The 25,619-nt window shown below is 41.8% G+C and overlaps 3 protein-coding genes across 7 annotated transcripts in view; 1 reads left to right on the forward strand and 2 right to left on the reverse strand.

The window, feature by feature from the left end:
• LOC133465216 (aryl hydrocarbon receptor-like) lies at positions 1 to 14,123 on the reverse strand. Of its 3 annotated transcripts, none has more exons than XM_061747757.1 (13): positions 13,985 to 14,123; positions 12,240 to 12,358; positions 11,189 to 12,077; positions 9,633 to 9,811; positions 6,306 to 6,406; positions 6,149 to 6,238; positions 5,732 to 5,843; positions 5,537 to 5,655; positions 3,975 to 4,162; positions 3,724 to 3,833; positions 3,506 to 3,647; positions 1,984 to 3,103; positions 1 to 1,808 (listed from the first exon to the last, which is right to left on the reverse strand). In XM_061747757.1, exons 3-13 carry the CDS (start codon positions 11,245 to 11,247, stop codon positions 1,725 to 1,727), a joined length of 2,304 nt encoding a protein of 767 aa, XP_061603741.1. In that variant the 5' UTR covers positions 11,248 to 12,077; positions 12,240 to 12,358; positions 13,985 to 14,123; the 3' UTR covers positions 1 to 1,724. The 3 variants fall into 3 exon arrangements, with proteins under 3 accessions (XP_061603741.1, XP_061603740.1, XP_061603742.1); XM_061747756.1 differs by lacking the exon at positions 13,985 to 14,123 and adding an exon at positions 13,591 to 13,712; XM_061747758.1 differs by lacking the exon at positions 13,985 to 14,123 and having other exon boundaries at positions 11,189 to 11,386; positions 11,494 to 12,077; positions 12,240 to 12,402.
• Positions 13,686 to 18,277, forward strand: si:ch73-234b20.5 (uncharacterized protein LOC449923 homolog). The gene is made up of 3 exons (XM_061747761.1): positions 13,686 to 13,841; positions 15,668 to 15,832; positions 16,350 to 18,277. The coding sequence occupies exons 1-3, from the start codon at positions 13,839 to 13,841 to the stop codon at positions 16,485 to 16,487; spliced, it is 306 nt and encodes a 101-aa protein (XP_061603745.1). The 5' UTR covers positions 13,686 to 13,838; the 3' UTR covers positions 16,488 to 18,277.
• The window catches only part of LOC133465217 (heterogeneous nuclear ribonucleoprotein D0-like), a 10,216-nt gene continuing 2,612 nt past the window's right edge, over positions 18,016 to 25,619 (reverse strand). The window contains exons 3-9 of one of the 3 annotated variants that reach the window (XR_009784576.1): positions 24,988 to 25,149; positions 24,773 to 24,904; positions 24,560 to 24,659; positions 22,991 to 23,140; positions 20,417 to 20,517; positions 20,033 to 20,097; positions 18,016 to 18,364 (exon numbers count right to left, since the gene is read on the reverse strand). Coding sequence is in view for 1 of the 3 variants with exons in the window: in XM_061747759.1 (XP_061603743.1) it covers positions 20,450 to 20,517; positions 22,991 to 23,140; positions 24,560 to 24,659; positions 24,773 to 24,904; positions 24,988 to 25,149 (612 nt within the window). In the remaining 2 variants the exon portion in view is untranslated. Of the gene's footprint in view, positions 18,365 to 19,996; positions 20,098 to 20,416; positions 20,518 to 22,990; positions 23,141 to 24,559; positions 24,660 to 24,772; positions 24,905 to 24,987; positions 25,150 to 25,619 lie in introns of all 3 variants that reach the window. The other 2 variants (XR_009784575.1, XM_061747759.1) reach the window with 2 other exon arrangements.

Below are 25,619 nucleotides of genomic sequence, written 5' to 3' on the forward strand. Positions count from 1 at the left end.
TCCGGACCGCTTGTTCCATCCACGCGGTTGTGTTTATTAGAAAAGCAAGAATACAAACTAAACACAAGTCTTGTTGGCAGAGATCCCGTTGACGTCGACGTTTGGTGTTGAAGTTGAGCTGCCCGAGCGCCGTCAATCATCTCTGCGCAACAACGCGTCTGGATACACGCAGCCGCTTTACAAGCGTTTCCTAAGAGCTCGGTGAAACCCTTCAATGTACATTAGTGGCTACGCAAAGTGTTGCTACGACTTTAGTTTGCAATAACATAAGTTGTACTCATATAAATTGCAATTCTTTAAATGTTGCAAAGTTGGACAACTGTCCGCCTTTTTGAGTGTCAAACTAAAGCGACTCGGCTCAAAACGTTGCTTTGAAAGCAACATTGAAAAATAGAAAAATTGTCTCGCATTAGTTGTAGTTGAACAGAATTGTATATATAAATATATAAATTGTATACAGTGCATCCGGAAAGTATTTACAGCACTTCACTTTTTTTCCCCACTTTTGTTTTGTTCCACAAACAACACCCCCCATATATGATGTCATTCCAAAGCGACACACGGAATTTCATAGTAACGCTTTGAAATGACATCGGTATTACAAATGTGGGTGTCCCAACTACGGCCCGGGTGCCATTTGCGGCCCGTGGCAAATGTTAAAGATGCCATTTGACACGGCCCACCCACAATGCTAGTAACACACACACAAAAAAAGGGGCAGCATGAGAAGTAAGGCTGTCAAAGAAATGGAAATGAAGAAATTAAATATTGTACTGTAAAGCTTTTGAGACCTGCAAAGATGCAAATTAACTATTTACAACTACAATAGTAACCCAATTTGCCTTCATAACTATGGTGAATAAAGATAATTAATTTTTAGCTGGCTTCTTTTGGTTTCCTCCACTTTCTGCTCCGAGTCGAGGTCCAATTTGTGAACATAGAGTATTATGTTATTAATGAGCTTCAAGTAACAGATTTAAAAATGTTCATCTTATTAGAGATTGCTCATTTCGGTTCTGAATGTGGAGACGGGTTTCGGCTGCTGTTCAGTGCAGGGGCGGTTCTATCCGAGTGGGGATACAGGACCGCCGGCCACCCCAAAATCTTTTTCCCTTATTACCTTTAACAGAAAGCTCTGACATAGCAATTTTTCAAAATAATTTGAATATATAAACAATATACTGGGTGATTGAAAAGTAACTCCCTATTTTTAAGTACTATAATTCTTACAAGAAATGAACATGAGAAGAAAGTGTACTGCATGGAGTTTTATTTAAAATTCGATATGGACGCCAGCATTGGTTTCTCAAGCCGCCTGGGAACCGCATTAAATGATTTCACAAGGAACTATTGTGGGATGGAAGACATAACTTCTCATATTTGCCCCTCAAGTTCTTCCAAAGTTGTGGTCCTCACACGAAAAGGGTTGGACACGCCTTGATTAATTTAATACAAAATTGTTTTTGTTTTTTTTAAACACGTCATTCTGTAGAGTTGTCTTGAATGAAGCTGTAACACAACAAAAGGTGGAAAAAGTGAAGCTCACGGATGCACTGTATGTATGAGAAAGTGCCTATGTCTTTAATTAAGGCTTTCTTCTGGGTGAAAGACATCCCATTGGCTTTACGAAAAGACAATAAAACACAGCAGCGATTCAGTCCCTTTGAAATGAGAAGGCTTTTTTCCTCTCCAAGAGGCGGGGATTCGGGCTAGGCTCCGGGTGGTTAGGGGCCGGTGTTTTGGGAAATGTTGAGGCTCCCGGGGGGATGCACCGGGAAGTCGTACGGGTTCAGGGCAACTTTAGGCATCTGTGGAGGGGAAAGTGCACAAGTACACCCACTTCATCTCCTGGATCTTTCAAGTGATATGCCAGTTATTCTCGATAACCGCTATATAGCTCAACCAAAATAAACACGACGACTAGAAATAATCCACAGAGTCATCAAAGAAGCAGAGTTAGTCTTGGCTGTTTGCTCCACTTACCTGAGCTTGACCGTTCCAGCAGAAGAAGGTGGACTCCAATGCTCCGTTTTCTGGTGCACGTTTGGGTCGGGAAACGTCCGCCTCGGACATGTCGCCGAATGCGGGTGGTTGCGTCTGGCCAATGGTGGAGGCGGAGGGCCGGACCACGTGCGGTGGAGCGAAGCCCGTGTTTGGCGCCTCAAAGTGGACTTGCCCACTGAACGGGGGCCTCTGCGGAACAGGAGGGCCAGAGTTTGCCAGCTGTTCATACATGCAGCTGCCGTACAACTGTGGGCCCTTCGCATCCACGTGGGGATGAGGCCACGCGGCTTGTTGGGAAGGATTCGAGTGTGCCCACTGTAGCTCAGTGTTGGAGGTCAACATTGAAGGTGGCCAAGTTGTTTCAAAGCTGCAGGAGCGGGTGGGAATCCCTTGGTGGTGAGGACCGCTGCTCGCGGGCCAATGTCCCACATGAGCGTTGGGAGAGGGCGCTACACCGGAAAACAAAATGCCAGGAAGAACTTCCTGTCCGTAGTCGAACGGCCTCGAAGAGTCCGGGGAAGCCAGAAGAGATCTTTCCCCTCCCGAGGTTTTCATCCCGAGGGCCTCCTCCACATAGGAGAAGATGTCGTTGGCCAGGATCTGATCCAGTTCTCTGTCTTGGTTCATCCTCACCAACGTGTTCTCCCAGTCTCTCAGCTCGCGCTGCTCCACCTCTAGACCGTCCAGACTGGCCTCGGCTAGGTCTCCCAGGATCTGCTCCAGCGAGTCCAGCATGGGGTGCGCGGTGAAGCCCCCGGAGCCGGGCGTCTCTTCCAGCTGACCCGGAACGCTGAGCAGAGCGTGGCTGTCCGAAAAGGCTCGCTCCAGGGGCTGATCCAGATCAGTCTCGTCTATGCGGGAGAAGACGGGGACTTGGGTGACGGGCTTCTGGGAATAAAGTGAGCGGTCCTGGCGGTGTAAGGATCCCAGGATGGAGCTGGGATCCAGATGATTTTTCGCCGGGGGCTCCTCGGTGCCGGCAGGCCCCGGGATGGTGAAAGCATCTAGGGAAAGATCGTACAGGACACCTTCTCCCGTGGCTAAGTTGAATGGCAGTTGCTGTCTTCTCTGCTGAAGGTGTTCCTCTCCCTCTTCATTCCTGCGAGAAATGTTTGTTCAATTCCCACAATTCCTGTCAACGTTCAACCCCATCCAATATAATAATTATCTGCATTTAGATTTTCAAACTAGATCCAAATCATGATCACAAGTTTCAATGATCGAGCTACATATCAAATTCCAAACCTGTTTACCTCTTTTTGAGGTATGCTGGTGGCTTCAAGTATGGGCTTTGGATCCGGCTCTAGAGTTATGATTTGAATCTAGATTTTGAATATGGTTCCGGACCACATTTAGAAGTTCTTCACTTCTCTGTCCTTGGGACATTCTCAAGTTACTCTCAGAGATCCATTGCTTTGATCCATATCACAATAAAAAAAGAGCAACCTACTCTTGTTAGGTCAAACCCGACGCTGATCCGGAATTTTTGATGATGGCTTACGTTAGAGGTTTCTGGCGGGCGATGATGAAGTCGGGCCGTCCGTCTTTGAAGACGACGCGGGCGGTGGCTTGTACCCACAACCACTGTCCCGTCTTGGTGAGCAGCCGGAAGAAAGTAAAGCCGCTGTCTCCCGTCTTGATCACTGCGGCCGGAGGAGAAGGAGAAGTTTGAAAATACGTCGTGGGAATATGTCTTGCGGCTGAGACTCGGCCGCGTACTCTTGAGGTGGTTGTCGGCGCAGTACATCATGTCGGCGGCGTGCACAAACTGATAGCCGGAACGCGGGGTGATCAACTCCGTCTCCGAGTAACCCAACACCAGCTTGCCCCTAACAAGAACACATGTGGATTAATAGCATTTCAATCCATGACAATTTTTTTTTCGTGGTCACAGAGCTAAATAAACTTCTAAGTCAAGATATCACTGTACTTTACTCCTTTGCATGCAGTTTATCATCAGGTCCCGGTACCTGGTGTCCACGGCCATGGGGGCAAAGTCCATCCGGTGCTTGGTTTGAAAAATGAGTGTCCTGGTGCGGATCTCCATGACGGGCGGCGGCTGTATGGGCGTGGCGATGGCAAACAGGGCGAGCAGAGGGTTCCCCTCGGGGCCGGCGTCGTCCCGCAAGTACTTCAGATGGCTGGAGAATTTTAAAGCCTAGAGGATGAAGGGCGTGATACATTAGCATTTAGCACAAAGGGACCATTCCACTAAGCGGTCCAGTTGGGTTCACCGCGGAAGGGTAAATCCCGATGTGGTTTCCGTGACGATAGCCGTGTCTGCGATGTAAGTAGAGTGACATTATTGCACAGCGACGCAGTCTTAAGTGCAGTAGACTTATAACAACAATCAAGTCAAATTTAAACATGTTTCTCCTCTTCCAAATACAATCAGCAAAAGCCCGATTATCGGATGTCTAAAAGATTAACCTGATTATCTTGTGGTGTGGAGTGATTTTGCTTCCCCTGACAATCTGACAATGGGGCTGACAATCGAAAATGTTGAACATGTTCAACACAGTGGTGCCTCTAGAAGAAACGAGTTGAATTTGTTCCATCATCGTGGTCTTAACACTCTTATCACAAATCATCTTTCCCCATTTAAATTAATGGAAATGCCATCAATACGGTCCGGCATCCCCAAAAAACAAACTAACAAAAATATTTGTAATGTGTTTATACTAAGACAAATAACACTATCCTATTTTACTTCATAAAAACATACATTAATAACATTATTAAATACAATGTACAAAATTAAACACCTTTTCAACATTTTTTGCTTCAATCCAATAGACATTGGTGCTCCTTCTGGTGTGCATGCTTTGGCCACCAGGGGGCAGTTTAAAATATACATTCAGATATGCATGAAGCCAGTCAACTCCTCAGTATACTGCAGTGTGTGGTAATATTAGTCATTATTTGTAGAAGATACAAAATATATGCCTGTGAATATTGCTACATTATGCCTACAAGTGTTGCTCCACCATCTGTGTTCAAATATCTGTTGGTTAAACGGTTATAACACAGCGACACAGAGGCTATTTGTTAGCCCGTCTGGCTTTTAGCATCATTTGTTAGCATTAAGCTAAGCGGACTTAAAGCTATGTGATTGTTTTTAAATACATAATATGTAATACTCTTTGTTTCATGTTTAGTTTGACAGTAAACTTCAACTGGGAGTGGCAATAAACAGCTGCTTGTTGTGAAATGTATCCAATTGACTTTACTGACACCAGGCAGCGTTTGTATCGCATGTTTTATCCCGCAAGTCAAAGCAAATAAAAAAAAAACAACAACAACAAAAAAAATCACAAACACATAAATAAATAAATCTTCCGAACGGCGGTTTGTATCTTGAAAAACTTGGCTTGGGTCATATCTCAAGGCAGCACTGTATTTACACTTGCAACTGTAACGTAACAAATTTAATAAAGTCCAACTTCCCCCGGAAGTGGTTACAGTGCATTTTTGATTCATCTTGAAGTTCATCCAATATGTCTAACTTTTTTGTGAGTAGTGTATTAGTCACCAAGAATCCAGACGTGTTGTCCAGGAGGCAACGGAGGCGACAGCAGAAGTTCCTCTCCAGGAAGAAGGAGTTCTCCGGAGGCAGGAGACTGTTTGAGCTGCTCTTGGCCGCTTTTACGGCTGAACGGAGGAAAATATAAGTGCTGATGATGATGATGATAATGATCATCGTTATCGCGTGTGTTCTGAAACTCACTGGCGTCCGCTCCAGTCTCGCTGAGGTGGACGCCCAGCTTCAGCTGGCAGTTGAACATTTCTCTGTCGTCGATGTGGATGAGGTCAAAGACGCTATGCTGCACCACGTCGGACTGAGAAGAACACCAAGGAGTGGACGTGAGCTTGTGCACAAGTACCGCTTTTTCGTCTCGACACGATGGGAAAACGGCAAAAGCCTCCCGTGTATATTTTCACCATTTGTAGCCGTGTAGCAAAGCCACCATCTCGCCTCTGTGTAGTCCTGGAGAGTATTCCTTTCCCCCCCCCCCATCTATCAATCCATCTATCACTTTGACTGTTATGTAACTCCAGTCCGCTGTTGTGTAAATTTTTAAAATGTATTATAGTCATTATAATCCTTCAAGGGGAAAAGGTGCAAAATAGACAAAAGTCTTACCTGATGGAACCCCAGGTAGTCCTGAACGGTGGGCGAAGTGTAAAAAATGGTGCCGTCGCCAGTCACCACCAAGACGAAGCCGTTGAGCGACTGCAGGAGACGCGGCGAGGACAATTAGAGGGGACGACAACACAGTCACGTAGAAATGGCACCGTACCTTGAGGAGGAGCTCGCCCTCAGAGAAGCCGACGCCGTCTTGCGACACCGACTGTGTCCTGCCGTCGGGGGGAGGAAGCGGCGTTCCATTTCTGCGGTGCGCTGCAAAAAGTTATTTCGGAATTGTCATTTTGGAATTGCCATCTGTGGTCCGTAGATGAGATGAAAATTCCTGAATTTGCACATTTGTAGATTTTGTTTGGGGGGGGGGTGACCCCCTAACCCCCTAACATTTACTGAAAATCTCATTCCAATTGCTGTTTTTGTGCTAAAGCCAAAGCAATAAAATGATTACTTTGGCGCCATCTGGTGGAATCCTGGTGTCGCTAAGTTGTCCTGTTTCGTTGACAGTTCTTGAATTCACTTTGTGCAGTCACAAGTGAAAAGTATGTTTCTCCTTGTCTCCCAATGAAACTTCTAAAAGCCGGAGTTGGCTACTTTGTTGCAATTGGCCTGTTTATTATTGTGGGAAAAACACCTAAAGGTGACTTTAATAATTTACCGTTTGTGTAAAGTGCTAGTGCACATATTTGTTCGCCATGTGCGATGTCACGTTAGTTTGAGCTAGCATGTTATTTAAGATAGTATGTTAGCTAATACTATTGATGAGCCTCATGTGAAGGTGGTTTGTTAATATTGAATAATTTCACAACTGAATACACGTGTATGTAACATGGGTTCGTGACCGTGTATATGCTAGAAGCATGGTGTTGGTGATTTATGATACTCTGGGTTTTGAGTGCTTTGCCGCTTTGCGTACAGATGTCAAAGGTTGGCATCGAAAACCTTTTAACGGGAGTGCATCAATTATTCGTAGATTTTTGGTTTTCGCAGCAGGGCTCGGTCCGTATCTCCTGCAAATAGTGGGGGTTAACTGTAAACAATTGGTCTGTATATTGCAGATTTTCACCTATTGCATGTGTCTCTACAAACGGGCGTTCACTGTAAATATGAATAATAGTTTTACATAGTTTTTGGGAAAATAAAATTTTTGTGGTTAGAGACGAATGACAATGGATATTTAAAGGACCACTTTTCGGGTTAATCTAATCTCCCATCGGCTCCACAATAACCTCCTTTTCCCTTACGGTAATGACTGTATGGCACGCAAAGCAACTTCCTTGTCCCCCTCCTCCCCCTCGCAACGCCTCGCTTTTCAAAACAAACCCGCTGGATCGGCCACTCATCTGCCCCCACAAACCCGAGGAATTTCCCCTGACATGTTGGTCAAGAAGCGGGCGTCACGTGAACGCAAGAATCCTCCCGTTTGTTTGTGTAGCAGGAGCCCGCTTGTGGGACGGCTTCCAACTCCGGAGTTCATCTTTCAGGACTCCAACCGAAGAGTTCCAGTTGCCAAAGACGCCGTCGGACCTCCGCCCCTTCCAAGCGCCGCATCCATAATTCATGCGGCAGCGTATTCAAACAAAAAGTAAGATAGTTTGTCATAACAAACAACTATACGATTTGAAAGTAAATGTAAAAAATAAAATAATCAATGAAAAAGGGCAAATAAATATGAAGAATATAAAATATAAATATAAAATAATTACAATAAAACTATATATGCGTATATAGAATTTAGAAAGGCGGTTAGTAAAAGAAATGTAAACACAGGGCAGGGGTGACGGCATCACAATCCGCTGTTCGAAGAACACTTGGAGAGAAGAAATATACAAGCCATACCACAAGATGCAAACCACTCATCAGCAAAAAGAATCAGAAGGCCAGATTGGATATTGCAAAGAAGGACAGAGATTAGCCACAAAGGTTTTGGAGCAAAGTTTTATGGACTGATGAGACCAAGATGAACCTCTAACAAAGTATGGAGGAAGAAATGATCTGCTTATGATCCAAAACACACAAGCTCATCTGTGAAGCATGGTGGAGGTGATGTCATGGCTTGGGCTTGCATGGGTGCTTCTGGAACGCGCTCACTAGTCTTTATTGATGATGTAACTCATGATCGTAGCAGCAGAATGAAGTCTACAAAATAATTTTGTCTGCCAATTTACAGAAAAGGGCATCCAAACTAATCGGGAGAAGCGTCATCATGTGACCCAAAACACAATGCCAGCACAACAAAGGATTTCATCAGGGAAAAAAAAAAAATGGAAGGTCTGAGACTGGCCAAGTCAATCACCAGACCTTAACCCAATAGAGCATGCATTTTACCTCTTGAAGAGGAGACTGATGTGAGAACCCCCCGGAAACAAACAAGAACTGAAAGAGGCTGCAGTAAAGGCCTGGCAAAGCATTTCAAATGAAGAAGGCAACAGTCTGGTGAAGTCAATGGGTCGCAGACTTGATGCAGTTATTGCAAGTAAGGGTTATGCCATTAAGTTCATTGAATAAATGTCAGTTCAAATACTTTTGCTCACTTGAAAAGTGGGTGGGTTCAGACAAAAGGTGCTCTGTCCTGAGTTGTTTAACACATGTAGATGTAAATACCATGAAATGAAAGCTGGAATTCTGAACCTTTGCCTCATATTTATCTTTTTATCTGAAACCCAGATGTCTTCAGTATACAACAAAAACAAAGGGATTGACCTTGCTGTTCCAAAACTTATGGAGGGGACTGTATATTACATTTAATATACATTTTCACAAAAAAAAAAATACTAAAAATGCAAAAAATGAAATGTAAATATAAAAAAATGAAATAATTACAATAAGATAAAACCGCAGAAAATAAAATGCGTTGTTGTAAAAAAAACTATAAATAAAGTTATTTATATTGTTATGTTAATTAATAATACATTAAAAACACAAAATATAAAATGTAAATATAAAATATATCAAATAAAATTATTGTAAAAACAAATAAAAAAAGAAAATACAATGAAAATTAAATTTCAATTTTCAATATACTGTATTTTTTTTAACAAAAAAAATATGAACAGTAATGTGTCTTCTAACATTGGCACGTTAGTTGTTAAAAAAAGGACGGATACAAATATAAAAATGTAAAATAAAACAAATATCAAACGTAATTTTTTCTTAATAAAAAATCTAAAATGTATTTTTTTATATAAATTATATATAAATATAACTAATATTAAAATTTTAAAATGATCAAATACATTTAAAATCTAAATATATACAAATAAAATACCCCCCAAATAATAAAAACAATAATGGTCAAATAAATGTAAATACAAAAACATACAAATAAAATGAAAGCTAAGAATATACATAGTAAATAAAATTAAGATGGATTCACCACCAAACGTTAATTCCAATGGAAACAAATGTTTACGCCGCTTAAAACACAGGGTGTATAAGTTTTAAAGAGGAGTTGGAGTTATGCAAGGCGTCACACTGAACCTACTGTGGAAGTAACTCTTGACTTTGAGGTATCCCACACTGAGCCGCAGCACCGACAGCTTGTCCAGGCGGTTGCGGACGTCCTCGGAGAAAGGCAGCAGGCTGGTCAGGCGCTCCAGCTCCACGTTGAGGCGGTCCCGGTGCCGCTTGGACGGATTGGTCTTCACGGGTGGCGGTGCGGCACTAGACAAAAACAACACGAGGGGTTCAGTTGCAAAAAAAAGCACACATATGGAAAATATTATGGAAAATGTTCTACATGGCAATATGGACCAGGCTATTTAATAACAGTAATAAACACTCAAAATTAAACTGCAATACAGTTATACCTCTGCTGTATCGCAGATGTTTCAGCAATTTTTTATTTTATTTTTTTTAAATGGGTTTTTACACTGTAAGGGCAAGTCCCAATTTCGAGTTGCGCACCTTCAGTGTAGTACCACAAAGAGGAGATTTGCCTGTGTGTATTTTTATGTGTTCTGTTTGTATGTGTTGCTGCTCTACGTTGGTAAAGTAGCAGTTATTTGAAAGTTTACAATTACATCAATGCTGATTTCCGTTGGGCCGTCCGTCTATGGCGTTACACATTCTATGTTAGCAGTAAAATCGCAACTTTTGTCAGATTACATAATACTATTTGGTTGAACATTTCATGGTAAATTGTCTTTTGTTTTGTGTCAGTTTTACAGCAAACTTAAACTGGGAGTGACAAACAGCTTCAAGCAAGCACGCTTTGAGCAAGAGAGTAAAAACAGGTGAAGGAATATTTTAAAAAGTGTGTTTTAATACATTTAAGGATGTCACAAGTTTAAATGAGTTTACAGCATGTAGGCGGAGTAAAACTATACATAATAATGTATCTTTTGTAATCGTGGCTATGCATTCGCAATTTCATAAGATGTTTTTTTTTAAAACATAACCTCCACTGTTCGCTGAAAAACGCTGCTGTTGTGCTGAGGCCAACGCCATTAAATGATTGTTTTGTCAAGGAACTATGTTGAAGAGACTTCAAGAACTTTACTTACTCAACTTTAGTTTTAGAGCAGTTTAACAACAGGCAAAAGTAATGCTTTGCTGCCACCTTGTAGCATCTTGATGCCAAAGAACTACGTTGAAGTGAGTTGAGGAGCTATATTTTGACAGAAGTAGTGCTATGCCACCCATCGTCTGGCATCTTGGTACCGAGGAACTATGTTGAAGTGAGTTGAGGAGCTATATTTTGACAGAAGTGGTGCTATGCCACCCATAGTCTGGCATCCTGGTACCGAGGAACTATGTTGAAGTGAAATGAGGAGCTTCATTTAGGCAAAAGAAGTGGCTTTGCCGCCACCTTGGTGCCAAGGAACTATGTTGAAGTGCGTTCAGGGTCTTAATTTTGACAACCGCATCTACCTGGCCGGAAATGAGCAAACAAGGACAACGTCGACGGCATTGTGATTATGACGCCAGCATGACAGTAAACTGTGGGAAGATGACGTAGATGACTTGTGGCTGGACGACGTCTATCGAAACAGTTGTTGTAAATGAGTAAACGTTAAGAGTGCGCACACGAGCACGTACTTCTTCTGAGTGGGCTTTTTCCTCCTCTTCACGGCGTAGACGCCGACATTTCCCTGCATGGTGCCGCTCGGGTTAGTTACAGCCGAAGCTCTCTTCACTTCAGCGGGAGGAAGGCGACTGGTGTCCTCCGAAGCGGCATCTAAAGTCGATATTCTTATCTCGCCGCGCACTCCAGACGCAGATTTTCATCGGCGGCACCTCGCCCCCAAACACACGTGGAATCCAAATTATCCGACGCGAGCCGAGGAAAAGGACATTTACATAAACACAAAGCATAAATTAAAAAAAAATCTCGCCAAGTTTACCAGTGGACTTGCTTGTGAGTGTGCAACAGTCCTCCTTTGCCCCTCGACCAATCACGACGCCCGATACACGACGCCCATCTATGTCGCAAGTTGTCATTGGAGCAAACTTTCCCCTTTGTTTCAGCCCAAATCAACAAACGTCAAATGAACATTTTCAGTACACTGGCACATTCTCTCCTCGTGAAACTAGTCTAATTCCGGTTTTATTGCACTTTTAAAGATGAGAATAGCACCGTTTTCAGCGAGATTCTACGACAGTGACGCCGCTTCCTGTCGCCCGGTTTTTGGCGTAGTGTTGACGACATCGCCCCCCAGAGGCAGTGGGTATTAATCGCAGGGATGCCAGTCCGAATTTTGTCCGTAAAATCGGAACACGCCATTCGGTAGTAGTCATAATTACACTAAATGTTTCAATGAAAACCACTTCTAGGCTGTAAGCCATTAGCCTCATAGCACAGTACCCTAAGTAATATTTGAAACATTTCGCAACACAGGAAAAAAAAATAAACAATTCAACAAATTAGAAGAGGCCAGTTGTTTCGATTCAGCCTTTGTGGAATACCATGGCCTGGATGACTGAGAATCTACAAAGACAAAAAAAATATTAAATTTGTAACAAGCATGTTCTTATTGTTTTATTGCTATTGTGACAGTTAAGTTATAAAATACCTTAGTAATTAGGCTAATGAAATATAAAACAATCAAATAAAAACAGTAAATACATCTCCCCTCCTGGAAGCCTTCACCTTATCGTGGTGGAGGGGTTTGTGTGTCCCAATGATCCTAGGAGCTAAGTTGTCTGGGGCTTCACGCCCCTGGTAGGGTCTCCCATGGCAAAGGTGAGGGACCAGACAAAGCATGGCTCCTATGAAGAAAGAAACAAATGGATTTAGGTTTCCCTTGCCCGGACGCGGGTCACCGGGGCCCCCTCTGGAGCCAGGCCTGGAGGTGGGGTTCGAAGGCGAGCGCCTGGGGGCCCGGCCGGGCATAGCCCGAAAGGGTAACGTGGGCCCCCCTTCCCGTGGGCTCACCACCTGTGGGAGGGGCCATAGGGTTCGGGTGCAGTGCAAGCTGGGCGGTGGCCGAAGGCAGGGACCTTGGCGATCCGATCCCCGGCTACAGAAGCTGGCTCTAGGGGCGTGGAATGTCACCTCTCTGGCAGGGAAGGAGTCCGAGCTGGTGTGCGAGGTCGAGAAGTTCCGAATAATATAGTCGGACTCGCCTCCACACACAGCTTGGGCTCTGGCTCTGGTACCAGTCCTCTCAAGAGGGGTTGGACTTGGACCTTGGTCCTGACTGTTGTTTGTGCCTCTGCACAAAACAGCAGATCAGAGTACCCACTCTTTTTGGAGTCCTTGAAAGGGGTGCTGGAGAGCACTCCCGCTGGGGACTCCATCGTTCTGCTGGGGGACTTCAATGCTCACGTGGGCAATGACAGTGAGTGACGGCAGTACCTTGGCGTGCCTTCTGGTGCTCCTGTGACAGCGCACCTTTTGTAACCTCAAACTATCTCATGTTGCGATTGCTGACGATCCCCCCTATTTTGTGCATAAAATCAATCCCCAAGTCTAAAAAAAAAAAATCATTAGCCAAAAGTCTATGAACAAATATCATTGGTAAGCTTTTTTTTCCATTTATTTGTGGCGGATAGGCCTGTAACAAATAGCAAAAAAATGCTAGCATTTGACGCCGCCCAAATTTCCTATAGTTGCCACAAAATGGCAGTAATGCACTACTTTTCTATGAGACAGGGCTACGGCCTTACTAAATGAAGCTAATCCCTCACTTCAACATAGTTCCTTGGTGCCAAGATGCCAACGTGTATAGCACCCCACCCGCCCCCAAAAAAACAAACAAAAAAAATCATTAAATAGGCGCACTCACAATTGTGCAGCACTTATTTATTTATTAAAACAACATAAACCCCAACTGTTATTTATCTGGCACATTGTATTATCTGTAAATGCGATCAAGCTGACAAACGCAAGAGTGAGGAAATGAAGTGACGCCATCATCTGACTTTGCGTTAACCACTTGCCGCTATCAAGTGACCTTTGATCTTACACATCCCTCCTGCATTGACCCACAGTCACTCACCCAAAAAAAACAAAAACTTAGTGCACCACTTGTTTGTTCACAAAAGGAGGAAATGAAAGTGCAGCGATGCCTCCCCCCTCTCGCCCGGTGGTAGCTGTCGTCAAGCCAGTGAGACTTTGATTGAGGCGGGTGGGAGTTAATGAGTAACCCAGCAGAGGTACAACCTTCAGCAGTCAAGTCACAAGAAGCAGAAAAGGATCACTGCCTGCCACTTTTAGTTTTGGAAATTACCCACAAGTGGAGTTGCTATGGTGAGTGGCGAGTTATTTTTGTCAACACTCCCCCCCCCCCCTTCTTCTACTCGGCCTTTTCCTTTCCTGTAAGTGTTTTGAGGTTGTCATGTGACGCTCTGCTGCGCGTTCACAAGAGTTTGAGGAAGTTAAGAGTTGGTCACCTTGCTTGTTTTAATTCTGTTCTTCACCGAGGAGCGGGTTTGTCGACACCGAAGGATTAGTTTGTATACACGAACCAAAACGCAATGATTGACTGGTGCGTGGCAGGAAGTGTTAAGACATTCTCTCTTGCTTAACCATGTCATAAACATGACACTAGTCTAGTCGTTAGCACTTAATTAACTCATTCACTGCCAGCCTTCCCAGTTAATATTGATATTTGACTTCTAAAGCCGTCAATGGCAGTGAAAGAAGGTTCTGTGTTTGCACATTAGGTTTATAATGCCAAAAATAACCATATGCAAGGTTTGTTGAAGACTAAATTGTCTACAATGTTCACAAAAACATTAGGTTATAGTTGAAGATTGTTTTCAAAATTCAAGTTTTCTTTTTTCTTCTTTCAAAAAAACATTACTTCCATCAAATATGCACAATTGTCTTTGAAGTTTATGTGATGCTCAGTTTATTTAAGACAAAATATTCTGTTACAAAAAAAAACAAAAATATGCAAAGTTTGTTGACTTACAACATATCTTTGATGTTATAAATAACACATTACTCATTAGACTCCCAATTTCATTCATTTTCTGTACCGCTTATCCTCACAAGGGTTGGGGGCATGGTGGAGCCTATCCCAGCTATCTTAGGGCGAGAGGGGGTTCACCCTGAACTGGTCGCCAGCCAATCACATGATCCCAATTTACTTCAGGAAAATCATGTTAGGTTCAGTAACTAAATCGTCTTTGATGTTTACGAAAACACCCATGTAAGGTTAATCGAATTCACAAAATTGTCTTCAATGTCTATGAAAACATGTTGGTTTCATCGATCACGCCTCTTGGTTACAAAAACATGTTAGTTTCAATGTTCACAAAACACATTCACTAAATTGTCTTCAACATGCTTGAAAACTGTAGACTATACTATGATCAGTGTTTGCCAAAAAAAAGTCTACGTTAATGACGACTAAATTGTCGTTTGCAAAAACGCCTACGGTAGGTTAATAAAAGCCGCAATGGTTTTCCAAGTGCACAAAAAACATGTAGGTAAGCAGCATTTGATTTGCCTTGCAGGTTCACAAAAACTGAATAATGGAGAACTCATACATGAGGGTGTCTGAGGACTAAATATGTTTTGTTTACAAAGACATGCTATGTTCATTGAAGACTAAATCGTCCTTGATGTTTCTGAAAAACAGAATAATTCCAAGACAAAATTGTCTTCAACGTTTAGACGTTAGCCGGTTGAACACTCAATTTATTTATTTTTTTGTGTCAGAACTGTCAGTGCCATGAGGCACGTTAGGCCGCAATTGCAGTTTCTGTAATCTGTAGTTTTTACGGGAGCAGGTGATTGGCCTACTGCCCAACCCCAGCACCTGGTATTCTTAACTGGTCTCCCATCAAAATACTAGCCAGGACAGACCCTGCTTAGCTTCCGAGATCAGGCATTCTCAGGGACTTAATCTTTAGTGTGTTCGAATACATACGTTAGGTCAATTGAAGATTAAATGGAGTTTTACGCATACGAGATAAGGTTTGTGAAGACTAAATTATCTTCACTGTTTACTAAAACAAGAAGCTTAGGCTTGTTGAAGACGAAATCACGAATGTCGGGTTTGCCCAGGACTAAATGGACTGCGTTTTTGGCTTTTGACGACTTGGGACATATTTTCCCCTTGACAGGCTGAGCATAGCGTACCGTCGACCGGCTCTGCCTCCAAGCTGGAAGACGTGCAAGGTCAAGTGAATGAGGTGAAGGTCATTCTGAAGGACAACATCGACAAGGTGCTGGAGCGAGGAGACCGCCTGGACGACCTGATTGGCAAAACCGGAGACCTGCAGGCGTCGGTGAGTTATGGAGAGTTTGTGTCAGTCCATCCTGGTCATTACTATTTACACTTCAGATATTTTTTGGAACTCTCAACAGTACTTCCCACCAGAGAGAAGACCCATGCCCCGGTACTAGAGGAAATAAAATATTTTAGGTGGTCTAAACACAAAAAGGTCTCCCAAAGGGTCTCAGAAAATGTACGTTTAGGCTCCATTCCCACCTAAGGTTCCTTGGTACTGATATAAAATAAACAAATAGAAATGAAATAAACATTTGTAATCAGGTGTCTGAGCCACAAACCCCACTCCCCAAAGGTTTCTGGAACTCCTAAAAAGGAAACTTCTAACAGGGTCTTCTCTTGGATGTGTCAGAATAGCAGTCCAAACGAACAATGGTCCTCCAAACGTTTGTAATTCTGAGTAAAGCTCGATGTTTCTGTGTGGTAAAGTCTACCACCACAATACGCATTTTACGAGGTTTGTTTACTCTGCTGTTCGCCATTTGGATGACGTTAAAATTTTCTGCTTTTTGCAGGCCGACTCGTTCCAAAGAACCTCCACGCGGGTGGCCAGGAAGTACTGGTGGAAAAACATCAAAATGCTCATCATCATCGGCGTGATCGTGCTGGTCGTCTTCATCCTCATCATCCTCGCCGCAACCAACGTCATATAATTTATCCACTGAGCAGTTTTAACAAATTTAAAAAGGAAACTATAGAAAGCGCATTTGAGTATTTATTGTATGTCACTGATATCCATCTTATGGTCCATGTACTAGTACTCTGTGTCAGAATCAGAATAATTATCCTCTTTATTTGTCAAGTATGTCCAAAAAACACACAAGGAATTTGTCTCCGGTAATTGGAGCCGCTATAGTACGACGACAGTCAGTCAATTGACAGAACACTTTTGAGACAAAGACATTGAGAAAAACGGTCACTGAGCAATAAAGGGTTGCTAGTTATCTGGTAATGCTGGTACTTTTTTTTTTTGACAATTGTGCAAAAAGATGCACAGTCCTCTAGCGCTAAGAGCAGTTCGAATGACTAATATTGCAATAGTCCGGTGCAATGACTATTGTGCAAAGGGCGCCGAGACTTCAAGCGAGTAGTACGATGATCTGGGACAATGTTGATTGTGCAAATGTTGCAGATCTCCTCAGTCAGTGTGCAAATGGAGCAGATGCTACTCTGGCATGAGTGGCCAGTATTGGTCAACAACATGGATGCAAATAGTGCAGTGTGGTGTGACTACTACAGTGAGTGCACGAGTAATATATAATTGGCCCAACAGAAATGTGACAACAAACTCAAGACAAAAAAAAACAATAAATTGCCAGCATGTTGCAATGGAATTGTAGGTTAGGTGCTTAAGAAGCTGATTACAAGAGGGAAGAAGTTGTTGGAATGTCTGCTAGTTCTAGTTTGCATTGATCGGTAGCGCCGACCTGAGGGAAGGAGCTGGAAGAGCCTGTGACTGGAATGTGGAGGGTCCGAGAGGATTTTGCACACAGCGTGCAAGTCCTCAAGGGTGGGTAGGGGGGTACCGACAATCCTTTCAGCAGTTTTGATTGTCCGTTGCAGTCGGAGTTTGTCCTTTTTTGTAGCAGCACCAAACCAGACTGTGATGGAAGAACACAGGACTGATTCAATGACTGCTGTGTAGAACTGCCTCAGCAGCTCCTGTGGCAGGCCGTGTTTTCTCAGAAGCCGCAGGAAGTACATCCTCTGCTGGGCCTTTTTTTTTCTCGTCCTCACTAGTAAGACATTTAGCGCACTAGTACAATGACTGTCTTACTAGTAGTGTTTTTTTTTCATTACTAGTGCCATTTCTGGCCTACTAGTACATAATTAAACCTTAGTAGTAAACTACTTTGCTCTACTAGTTGGCATGTGTCACACATTGATAGCTTCCCGGACCCTACTCGTAGCACCAGAGTCACAATGTCGTCCTACGAGTGTGTGAAAATGTCCAACAGTTGCGGAAATTTTTTTTTACTAGGACGACAGTCGTTCCACTAGTGAGCCCAAGTCATTCTTCTCGTCTCCTGAATTGTTTTACTGAGTGTGACAAACTGTACTAGTACATGGACCTCAAGCTGGATATTAAGATATATTATGGAATAAATGCTCAAACGACCTTCCATAGGGCACACTTGATCGTTTGCATCACACTCCAAAAATAATTCTATCCCACAGAAATCCAAACAAGTATTTTATTGTTTTATCGCGCTTACATTGAATATATATATATTGTGTGTTTACATGAACGTTGTATAGGTCTGATAAAGAGAATATGTGCGTCTACAACTGTAAATAAGTGTGTCTAACTATTAATAATCAAAACCTTTCACAAAACCCCCCCAAAAAAGAATGAGAACAACTCTAAATAAAGATACCCCTGGAAAAAAAAAGGTGTCAGCTCCAAGGAACACGCCGGAAAATAAAGGAAAAAGGCTCTTCAGTTTTTTTTTTCTTTCTTACAATCAGCACGAGAGCGTCGTGTCCTCTCCAGCGCCATCAGCCGCCGTCCGCTCGCCCCCCGCGACACCTGAGAAAAGACGGGCAACACGTCAGAGCCACCACGCACCCATGCCCGGGGCACAGTACAACCTATCAGGAATCCCCCGTGTGCCAAACATATATTAACATTAACACATGTTAAATACAAAAGCAATCTTGAGGACTACTAGAAGAAAAATTGGTCGTTAAAAAAAGGAAACATTCTGTGCAAATGTGGCAAATCTTGTCATTTTACATTTTATGTTTAGATTTTTTTATTTTACAGAAAAGTTACAGGTAGTAACAACAGAGGAAAAGACATGTCGAACAAAGCAAACGTTATCCCCCAACACAACGGCGGCGTCCATAGAAGCTGTTAGCTCATGGACAAGAGACAAAAGCATCAGGAGTGCAAAAAAGATTAACAACTGCATTGCTGTAGTATCCTTTGGAGAGCAAATATTTAAAAATAATCATTACTTGTGGTGGGGGCCTGTAAAAAATTACGTAAATTTAACCACATACAGCGGTGCCGTGAGATACGAGTTTAAATCATTCCTTGACCATGTTCGTAACACAAAACAAGTAGCAAATCATCTTTCCCCAGTGAAATGAATGGAAACGCCATTATTCTGTTCCAGCCGCCCCGAAACAAACAAACAAAAAATGTAATTTTCTAATAAAAAAAATAGCACTATTTATATGGCACATAATAAAAACAAACAATAATATAATTAAATATAAAGTTAAGAATTTAACAGCCCCGCAGTAGCAATAATCCACGGATAATTGACATCCATTATAATTGTGCTGAAAAGTTTTTAACAATAAATAAATAAATAAATAAATGATTAAATAAGCAGTTACTGATGGTGTAGTGGTACACTCGCCTGACTTTGGTGCGGACAGCGTGGGTTCAGTTCCCACTCAGTGACGGTGTGAATGTGAGTGCGAATGGTTGTCCATGTCTATATGTGCCCTGCGACTGACTGGCGTCCAGTTCAAGGTGTAGTCCGCCTTTCGCCCAAAATCAGCTGGGATAGGCTTTAGCGCCCCGTGACCCTAACCAGGATAAGCGGTGTTGAAAACGGATGGATGGATGGCTTGATTAAGCAGGGATAGATCACCGATAGGCATTTTTGGGGTTGCTTACCCCCACCCCCAAAAATAAATAAACAAAAACACCAAAAAATTAACTGAATAAAAAAGGGGTCCACATGGATGCTATTCGTTAGCCTGACTATGGTGTTTTGCATTGTTTGTTACCGTTAGGCTAAACAGACTTGTTAAGGCAAACCTTAAGCTATGTGGTTGTTTTACACAACGTGTAATTGGATTTGTTTTACGTTTCGTTTGACAATAAACTTCAACTGGGAGTGCCCATAAACTGCTTGAATCCTCTTTTTGGAAGAATTGTTTACAATCTGCTAAACTGCTGCTTTTTGTGAATTCAGTTAAAATAAAAAAAAATAATAATACAAAAATTCAGACGATCTTCTGTTCGTATTTTGAAAAACTTAAATCGGGTCACTCGCATCTCAAGGCACCACTGTACATACTCTCAAACAACTCAAAAACGGGGTAAAGGAAGGTTGAAAAAGCGGCAACATCGTATCCCATGTTTTCCTTTTTTTGTTTCTTTTTATCTTTAGTTGATATACAGGATGTTGTGAGACCATACCAAACGGCAGCAAGCGAGAGCGTATGCGTCTCGTACCCGGTCCGCATTGAGCGGGCCTTGAGAGTATCTGGAGTCAGCTCATGGCCTGCAAGGAAGCTCCGCTGGCAGGTACAAACAAGGTATGTCAGAGTTAGGAGAGACAACATACTTCCTCTTTTTTTTCCCGCGTTTCCGTGTACTGTACATCCATTACTGCAGTAGTAGTAGTAGTGCTTTACCTGTTAACTTTATAGTTAAAAAAGAAGAGAAAAAAAAAACTGGTGCAAAGGAGGCTGCGGGTGTTAAAATAATCGCCCCGGTGTAGCCGCTACGTTACCAAAAGGAAAATGTATAAATTACACAAAAAATTATCAAACAGTTAATTAACAGGACTACTTTTTACGTCTTACGGGAAGTGACGGCGTGTTGTTGTGGACATACCTGCTTGTGTCCTTTGAGACGACCCGATGAGTTTTAGTACGGTCTGTAACTGGTGCTGTGAATGGGGCGCCGTGGCGACTTGCCATAACCATCCGGCTCAGCTACAGATGAGGACACAAAATGACAAAATAATTAATAATAAAATAATAGTACCAAAACAGGAAGCACAACAGATTAAACCTGCGTACATTTTTCTTTTACCAATGTTGTTGTTTATGTTGTGACAATTCAAGCCTAAACTATGAATCAAATAACTTGAATAATTTGATTACAATAACATCAATGTTACTGCAGACTCACGCACCACTGTGAGTAGAAATAAGTTCTTCCCATGGCGGCAACAAGCGTCTGCAGACTGGCTAACAGTTAGCCAGTTAACAACCAGTCACTAACAACCATAGCCAACTTCACCCTCACATTAGCTGACACCCATGTTACTCGTCGGCCACGCCTTTTAAACCCACACACGCTCAAAGTCAAAGATATTGTAGCGCACATACACATTTTTTTTTTATAATGTAAAATAATTTTGTATCCGATTACTCAAAGAGATAATCAGTAGAATAATCGCTTCTAAAGATGTTGGATAGCTGCAGCCCTGTTGCATTTATGTCACGTACAACCATGCATATACACTACTCACTACAAGTTGGGAACAGTTGGCTTTCGGGGGGAATTTTAGGATGAACCTTAATTGATCCCGTGTACTACAGGGCATTTTAGATTTAGATTTGGATTTTCACCCGAAAGCCCAATATCCCCAGCTTTGTGTGAGTAGTGTAAAATAATAACAAAGAAACTTTGTGCTGTAATGCCATTTTGATTCTCAACGGGCACTTCATTCAACAAGTGTGACGTTTAACACGCAATACTCACTGGTCAGGCCCCTTTGTGTGGAAAGCAACTATCGACAGATGGGACACATCATTCGTAGATGAGGTTTAAAAATAAATAAATAAATAATTTACATTTTATTTTAATAATAATGTATGCAGTAAAAAAAAAACTAACAAAAGCTAATTCATTTGTCAAATCTATAATTAGCTTATTATTTAATAAAATGAAAAATGTAAGACAAATGTTTGTTTTATATGTGAAAGAATTACATCTTGGAAATAAACTCCATTCTCATTTATTCACAATTAAATTTATTATAATAATGTATTTTACAAATACTTTCTATTTACATGTTAGTTTTAATAAAATCATGCACATTCGTAAATTTAATGAAATATAGTTCATTATGATTAAACATTTTAAAAATGTCATTTGACTATTTTTTTAACTATTATTAACCATTTCTTAAAATAAAAATGAGAAATACCGCTGTAAAGTTGTTGATTATACTATTTTTTCATTTTACATATTTACAACCATCAAATAACATTTAATGAGTAATGAAAAATATATTTAGTTTAACCAAATTTAGTAATGAGAACACTGCTAAATTAATGCAACAAATATTCTAAGAGTTGTAATAATGTATATGCTCGGCGGGCCAGATTAAAGAAAGGAGGGGACCATATTTTGCCCACCCCTGACCTCTGGAGTCCGTGTAGAAGCGATTAAACGCAGCTAAGTGACAATCTGAGGGGTCACTAGTTGGCAACATCACCTTACCAAGCGCTTTACCTTTATTACCGCTTAATATGAGAGTTCCGAAATAATGACGTGTATAAGTCATCTGAGCGTGTCGGATATAATGAAGTGTAGTCAAAAATACCACCCCCCACTGTTGTCCTAGCAACAAACAAACAAGACAACGTACAGACTAGGGGTGGGCGTCATAAATTAACTATGATTATTATCGCAGTATTTTGCAGACAATATACTGTAATACAGTAATAAGGCAATTAGGCACTAACGAATATAGCATACATCACAATATACAGGTGCATCTCAATAAATTAGTGGAAAATGCAATTTATTTCAGCAGTTCAATTCAAAAAGTAAAACTCATAGATTCACTACACACAAAGGGAAATATTTCAGGATTTTATTTTTTTTATATATAATTTTGATGATTACAATTTACAGCTAACAAAAAAAATCAAAAGACATCACCATCTCAAGAAATTAGAATGACATTATCAAAAATGATTTGTAAAGTAGAAATTAGATAGGAATTTGCCTTCTGAAAAGAATTTAAAGAAAGTGTTTAATGAATCAATGAGTTTTGACTTGAACTACTGCAATAAATGAACTTTTCTATGATATTCTAATTTATTGAGATGCACCTGTATGTGAAACAGAAGAACGGAAATCCCATAGAAACTGTCCTTCCATATTAAGGACACAAAAACTGAAGTAAAATACAACAAAACACACTCACAATGTTAATAAAACAGGTTTGGATGCAGTGTTGACATTATAGATTGACAATAGTGACAGTGACAAGATTGATATTTGATGCAGGTGTATCGATCGATACTGTATTGCAACAGACTACGATACATCATGATATCCATATTTTGTCCCACCAGAGCCCCCCCCCCCCCCCCGAACCCAACCCTCAATAAAAATGTGATCTAGCTCTTTCAGAAGGTCTATAGAGATCTTCACACATGGACTTACTACTGTCGCCACCGTATCCGTAATAGTTGCTGTAACCAGAGTAATCGTAACTGCCGTATCCGCCGTAGCCTTGATTGCCGTAACCACCGTAGTTGTTGTAGCCTTGATTCCAGTAGTTGCCATAACCCTGGTTCCAATTTGGACTGGCACCTGCAATAACATAATCGGATCACACACACAACCTCAACAACAACGTGTCGGCAAAGTCCTGAAATGTAGCAACTAAATAGCTAAGTTAGCAACAGTCTGCTTTTATAAACTAGCTCCCTTGTTCACAGCCCTGTTGTTAGTGTAAGCAGTCCATGTCAGCTGAAACGCGCTTTGAACTACAGAATAATAATTTAAAAAAAGAACATCCTGACAAACAAAATCCAATTTAATTGAATTGTCGCCCAGCCCTAGCAGGGTTCCTCCACATTTGTACATTTTAAAAATTCCATACTTTTTCCAGACCAGTTCAAATTAACAGATTACTTTGTAAAACATTTATTAAAAAAAATAAAAATAAATAAAATATATATATATATATATATATTTTTTTTTTCTTCTTCTGTCATTTGAGTAAATAGATGTGTGATATAATAAATAATCAAGCAATTAACCATTTGTTTTCATTTTTTTCTGTATATGAATGCCATTATGCAACCAAATAAATTTCCAGATGACTGTTAGGTAGGTTAAACAGGAAGTCCTCGAGTTACGACGTACTCGACCTACGATGTTTCGACTTTATGACGCCCGTGCCTCGTTCGCCATTTTGTCCCCAGCACCATAGTGTTTCTGCTTAGCCAGTTTATAGTGCTTGTCTGAGTTTGTGCGGTGGGAGTTTCTTTGCCTTTTTCTGCCTCCTTTTTTCACACTCTCAGCAGTAATGGTAAGTAAAGCATCTTATTTTTTTTATTTTAATGTATTTTAGTTTCTTTATACGAAGTGTTAACCTTTCCTGCTATGGTCACCTGACCGTGGTCGGGAGACACCTTCTCCAGTGCCGAGGTTGTCCTCCTCGGGGTTATCTCCCTTCTCTCGTTGCACAGCTGAGCTGGGTGGCGGCAACAATAAAGGCACGAAGCACCAATTTGCTGCTTTAATGGCTTTATTAGCTCCTCTGCACATTCAATGTCAACGGGTCCTCCGCTAATCTCTACTCTTCCCCGGTCGCCGTCACTACACTTGCCACTGTACACACTCGCACCTGCGTGCACTGCTTCCTCCTTCACAGTCCCGTCTCACTCACACATCGACGCACACGCCCACACACACTGAACTTGATGTCACAATCACGTGGGACAATAGCCGTAACAGAAGTATTTCGACGTAAATTTCGACTTTACGCAGAAATTCGGGTTACGTCGACAGCATATGAACGGAGCTCGTTCGTAAATCGAGGACTTCCTGTATTGTGCATAGAATACTGGAAACAAATATTATATTTGTCCATATAATAGCTTTTTTCTGTATTATTCCAGACCTGGAAATTTTTAAATTCCAATTCCATACTTTCGTAGGAACTGTAATATGGTTTATGTCAAAACAATTATGAAAAAATGACAATATCAGGCACAGACTCACCACCTCCCCTTCCTCGAGATCTGAGCGAGTACCCTCCTCTGCCTCCCCAGTATTGCTGGTGCTGGTACTGCTCCTTGGACATGGCCACCTTCACTTCACACTACACACAAAACAGTACCGACATCTTAAAAAAATATATAAATAAATAAATAAAAGATCTTGCTGTACATGCATAATTGCAGCGAGTCACGGTATTAATTTGAAAGACGTTACCTTGCTCAGGCCGACGTTGTGGTACTTCTTCTCCATGATGATCTTCACCGGTTCCTCCTCCTTGAACGTGATGAAGCAGAACCCTCTCCTTCTGTTGGTCTTGCTCTCCATGGGAAGCTCGACGGCCTCCACCTGATGAAATAAATGGCGAAATTTGGCTACTGCTCATTAAAAAAAATTTATTGAAAAGAAGACACCTGCAATAGGAAACTGACCTCTCCGAAGGTGCCGAAATATTCTCTCACTTTGGCCTCAGGAGTGTCCGGAGAGAGCCCGCCCACAAAGATCTTTTTAACCGGCTCCTTGCTCTTCATGGCCTTGGCTTTTTTGGGGTCAATCACCTTCCCGTTGAGATTATGATCCTTCTGTGCGGTAACCTGGGCAACGAAATAACCCATCCGGCCAACAATAAACCACTAAGTTGCACATCCACCATGTCATATGGCAAGTGCTCTCTCTGCACTAGCAATACTACTAGGCCCAACTAGTAGGCATGTGTCATGCACGTACGAGTAGCCCTCCTGGACCCTACTAGTGGCACAAAAATACACACTTGTAGTTTTGCCTCATTAGTAACATGCAGTTGTCCTGCAGAAAAGTAATACGGTAGTAGGGGGGGGGGTACATTAGTAAGACATCGTTCTACGAGTGCAACCTATTGGTTTTACTAGTCCGCTGAATTGTCCGCCTTTTTTTCCAAGTATAAGCCAATTTATTTGGCTCAGTGAACCTCTTACAAGGCAAGAGGACACACTTTGTTTGCTTTATTTGTAGCTGTCTGCCTGTCTGTTCATTTTTGTATCTGACAAGCCAATGTGGGCTGCACACCCTTAATGGTTCATGACAC

The sequence above is a fragment of the Phyllopteryx taeniolatus genome, chromosome 15 (genome assembly GCF_024500385.1).
Source record: "Phyllopteryx taeniolatus isolate TA_2022b chromosome 15, UOR_Ptae_1.2, whole genome shotgun sequence".
NCBI classification, from domain to species: Eukaryota; Metazoa; Chordata; class Actinopteri; order Syngnathiformes; family Syngnathidae; genus Phyllopteryx; species Phyllopteryx taeniolatus.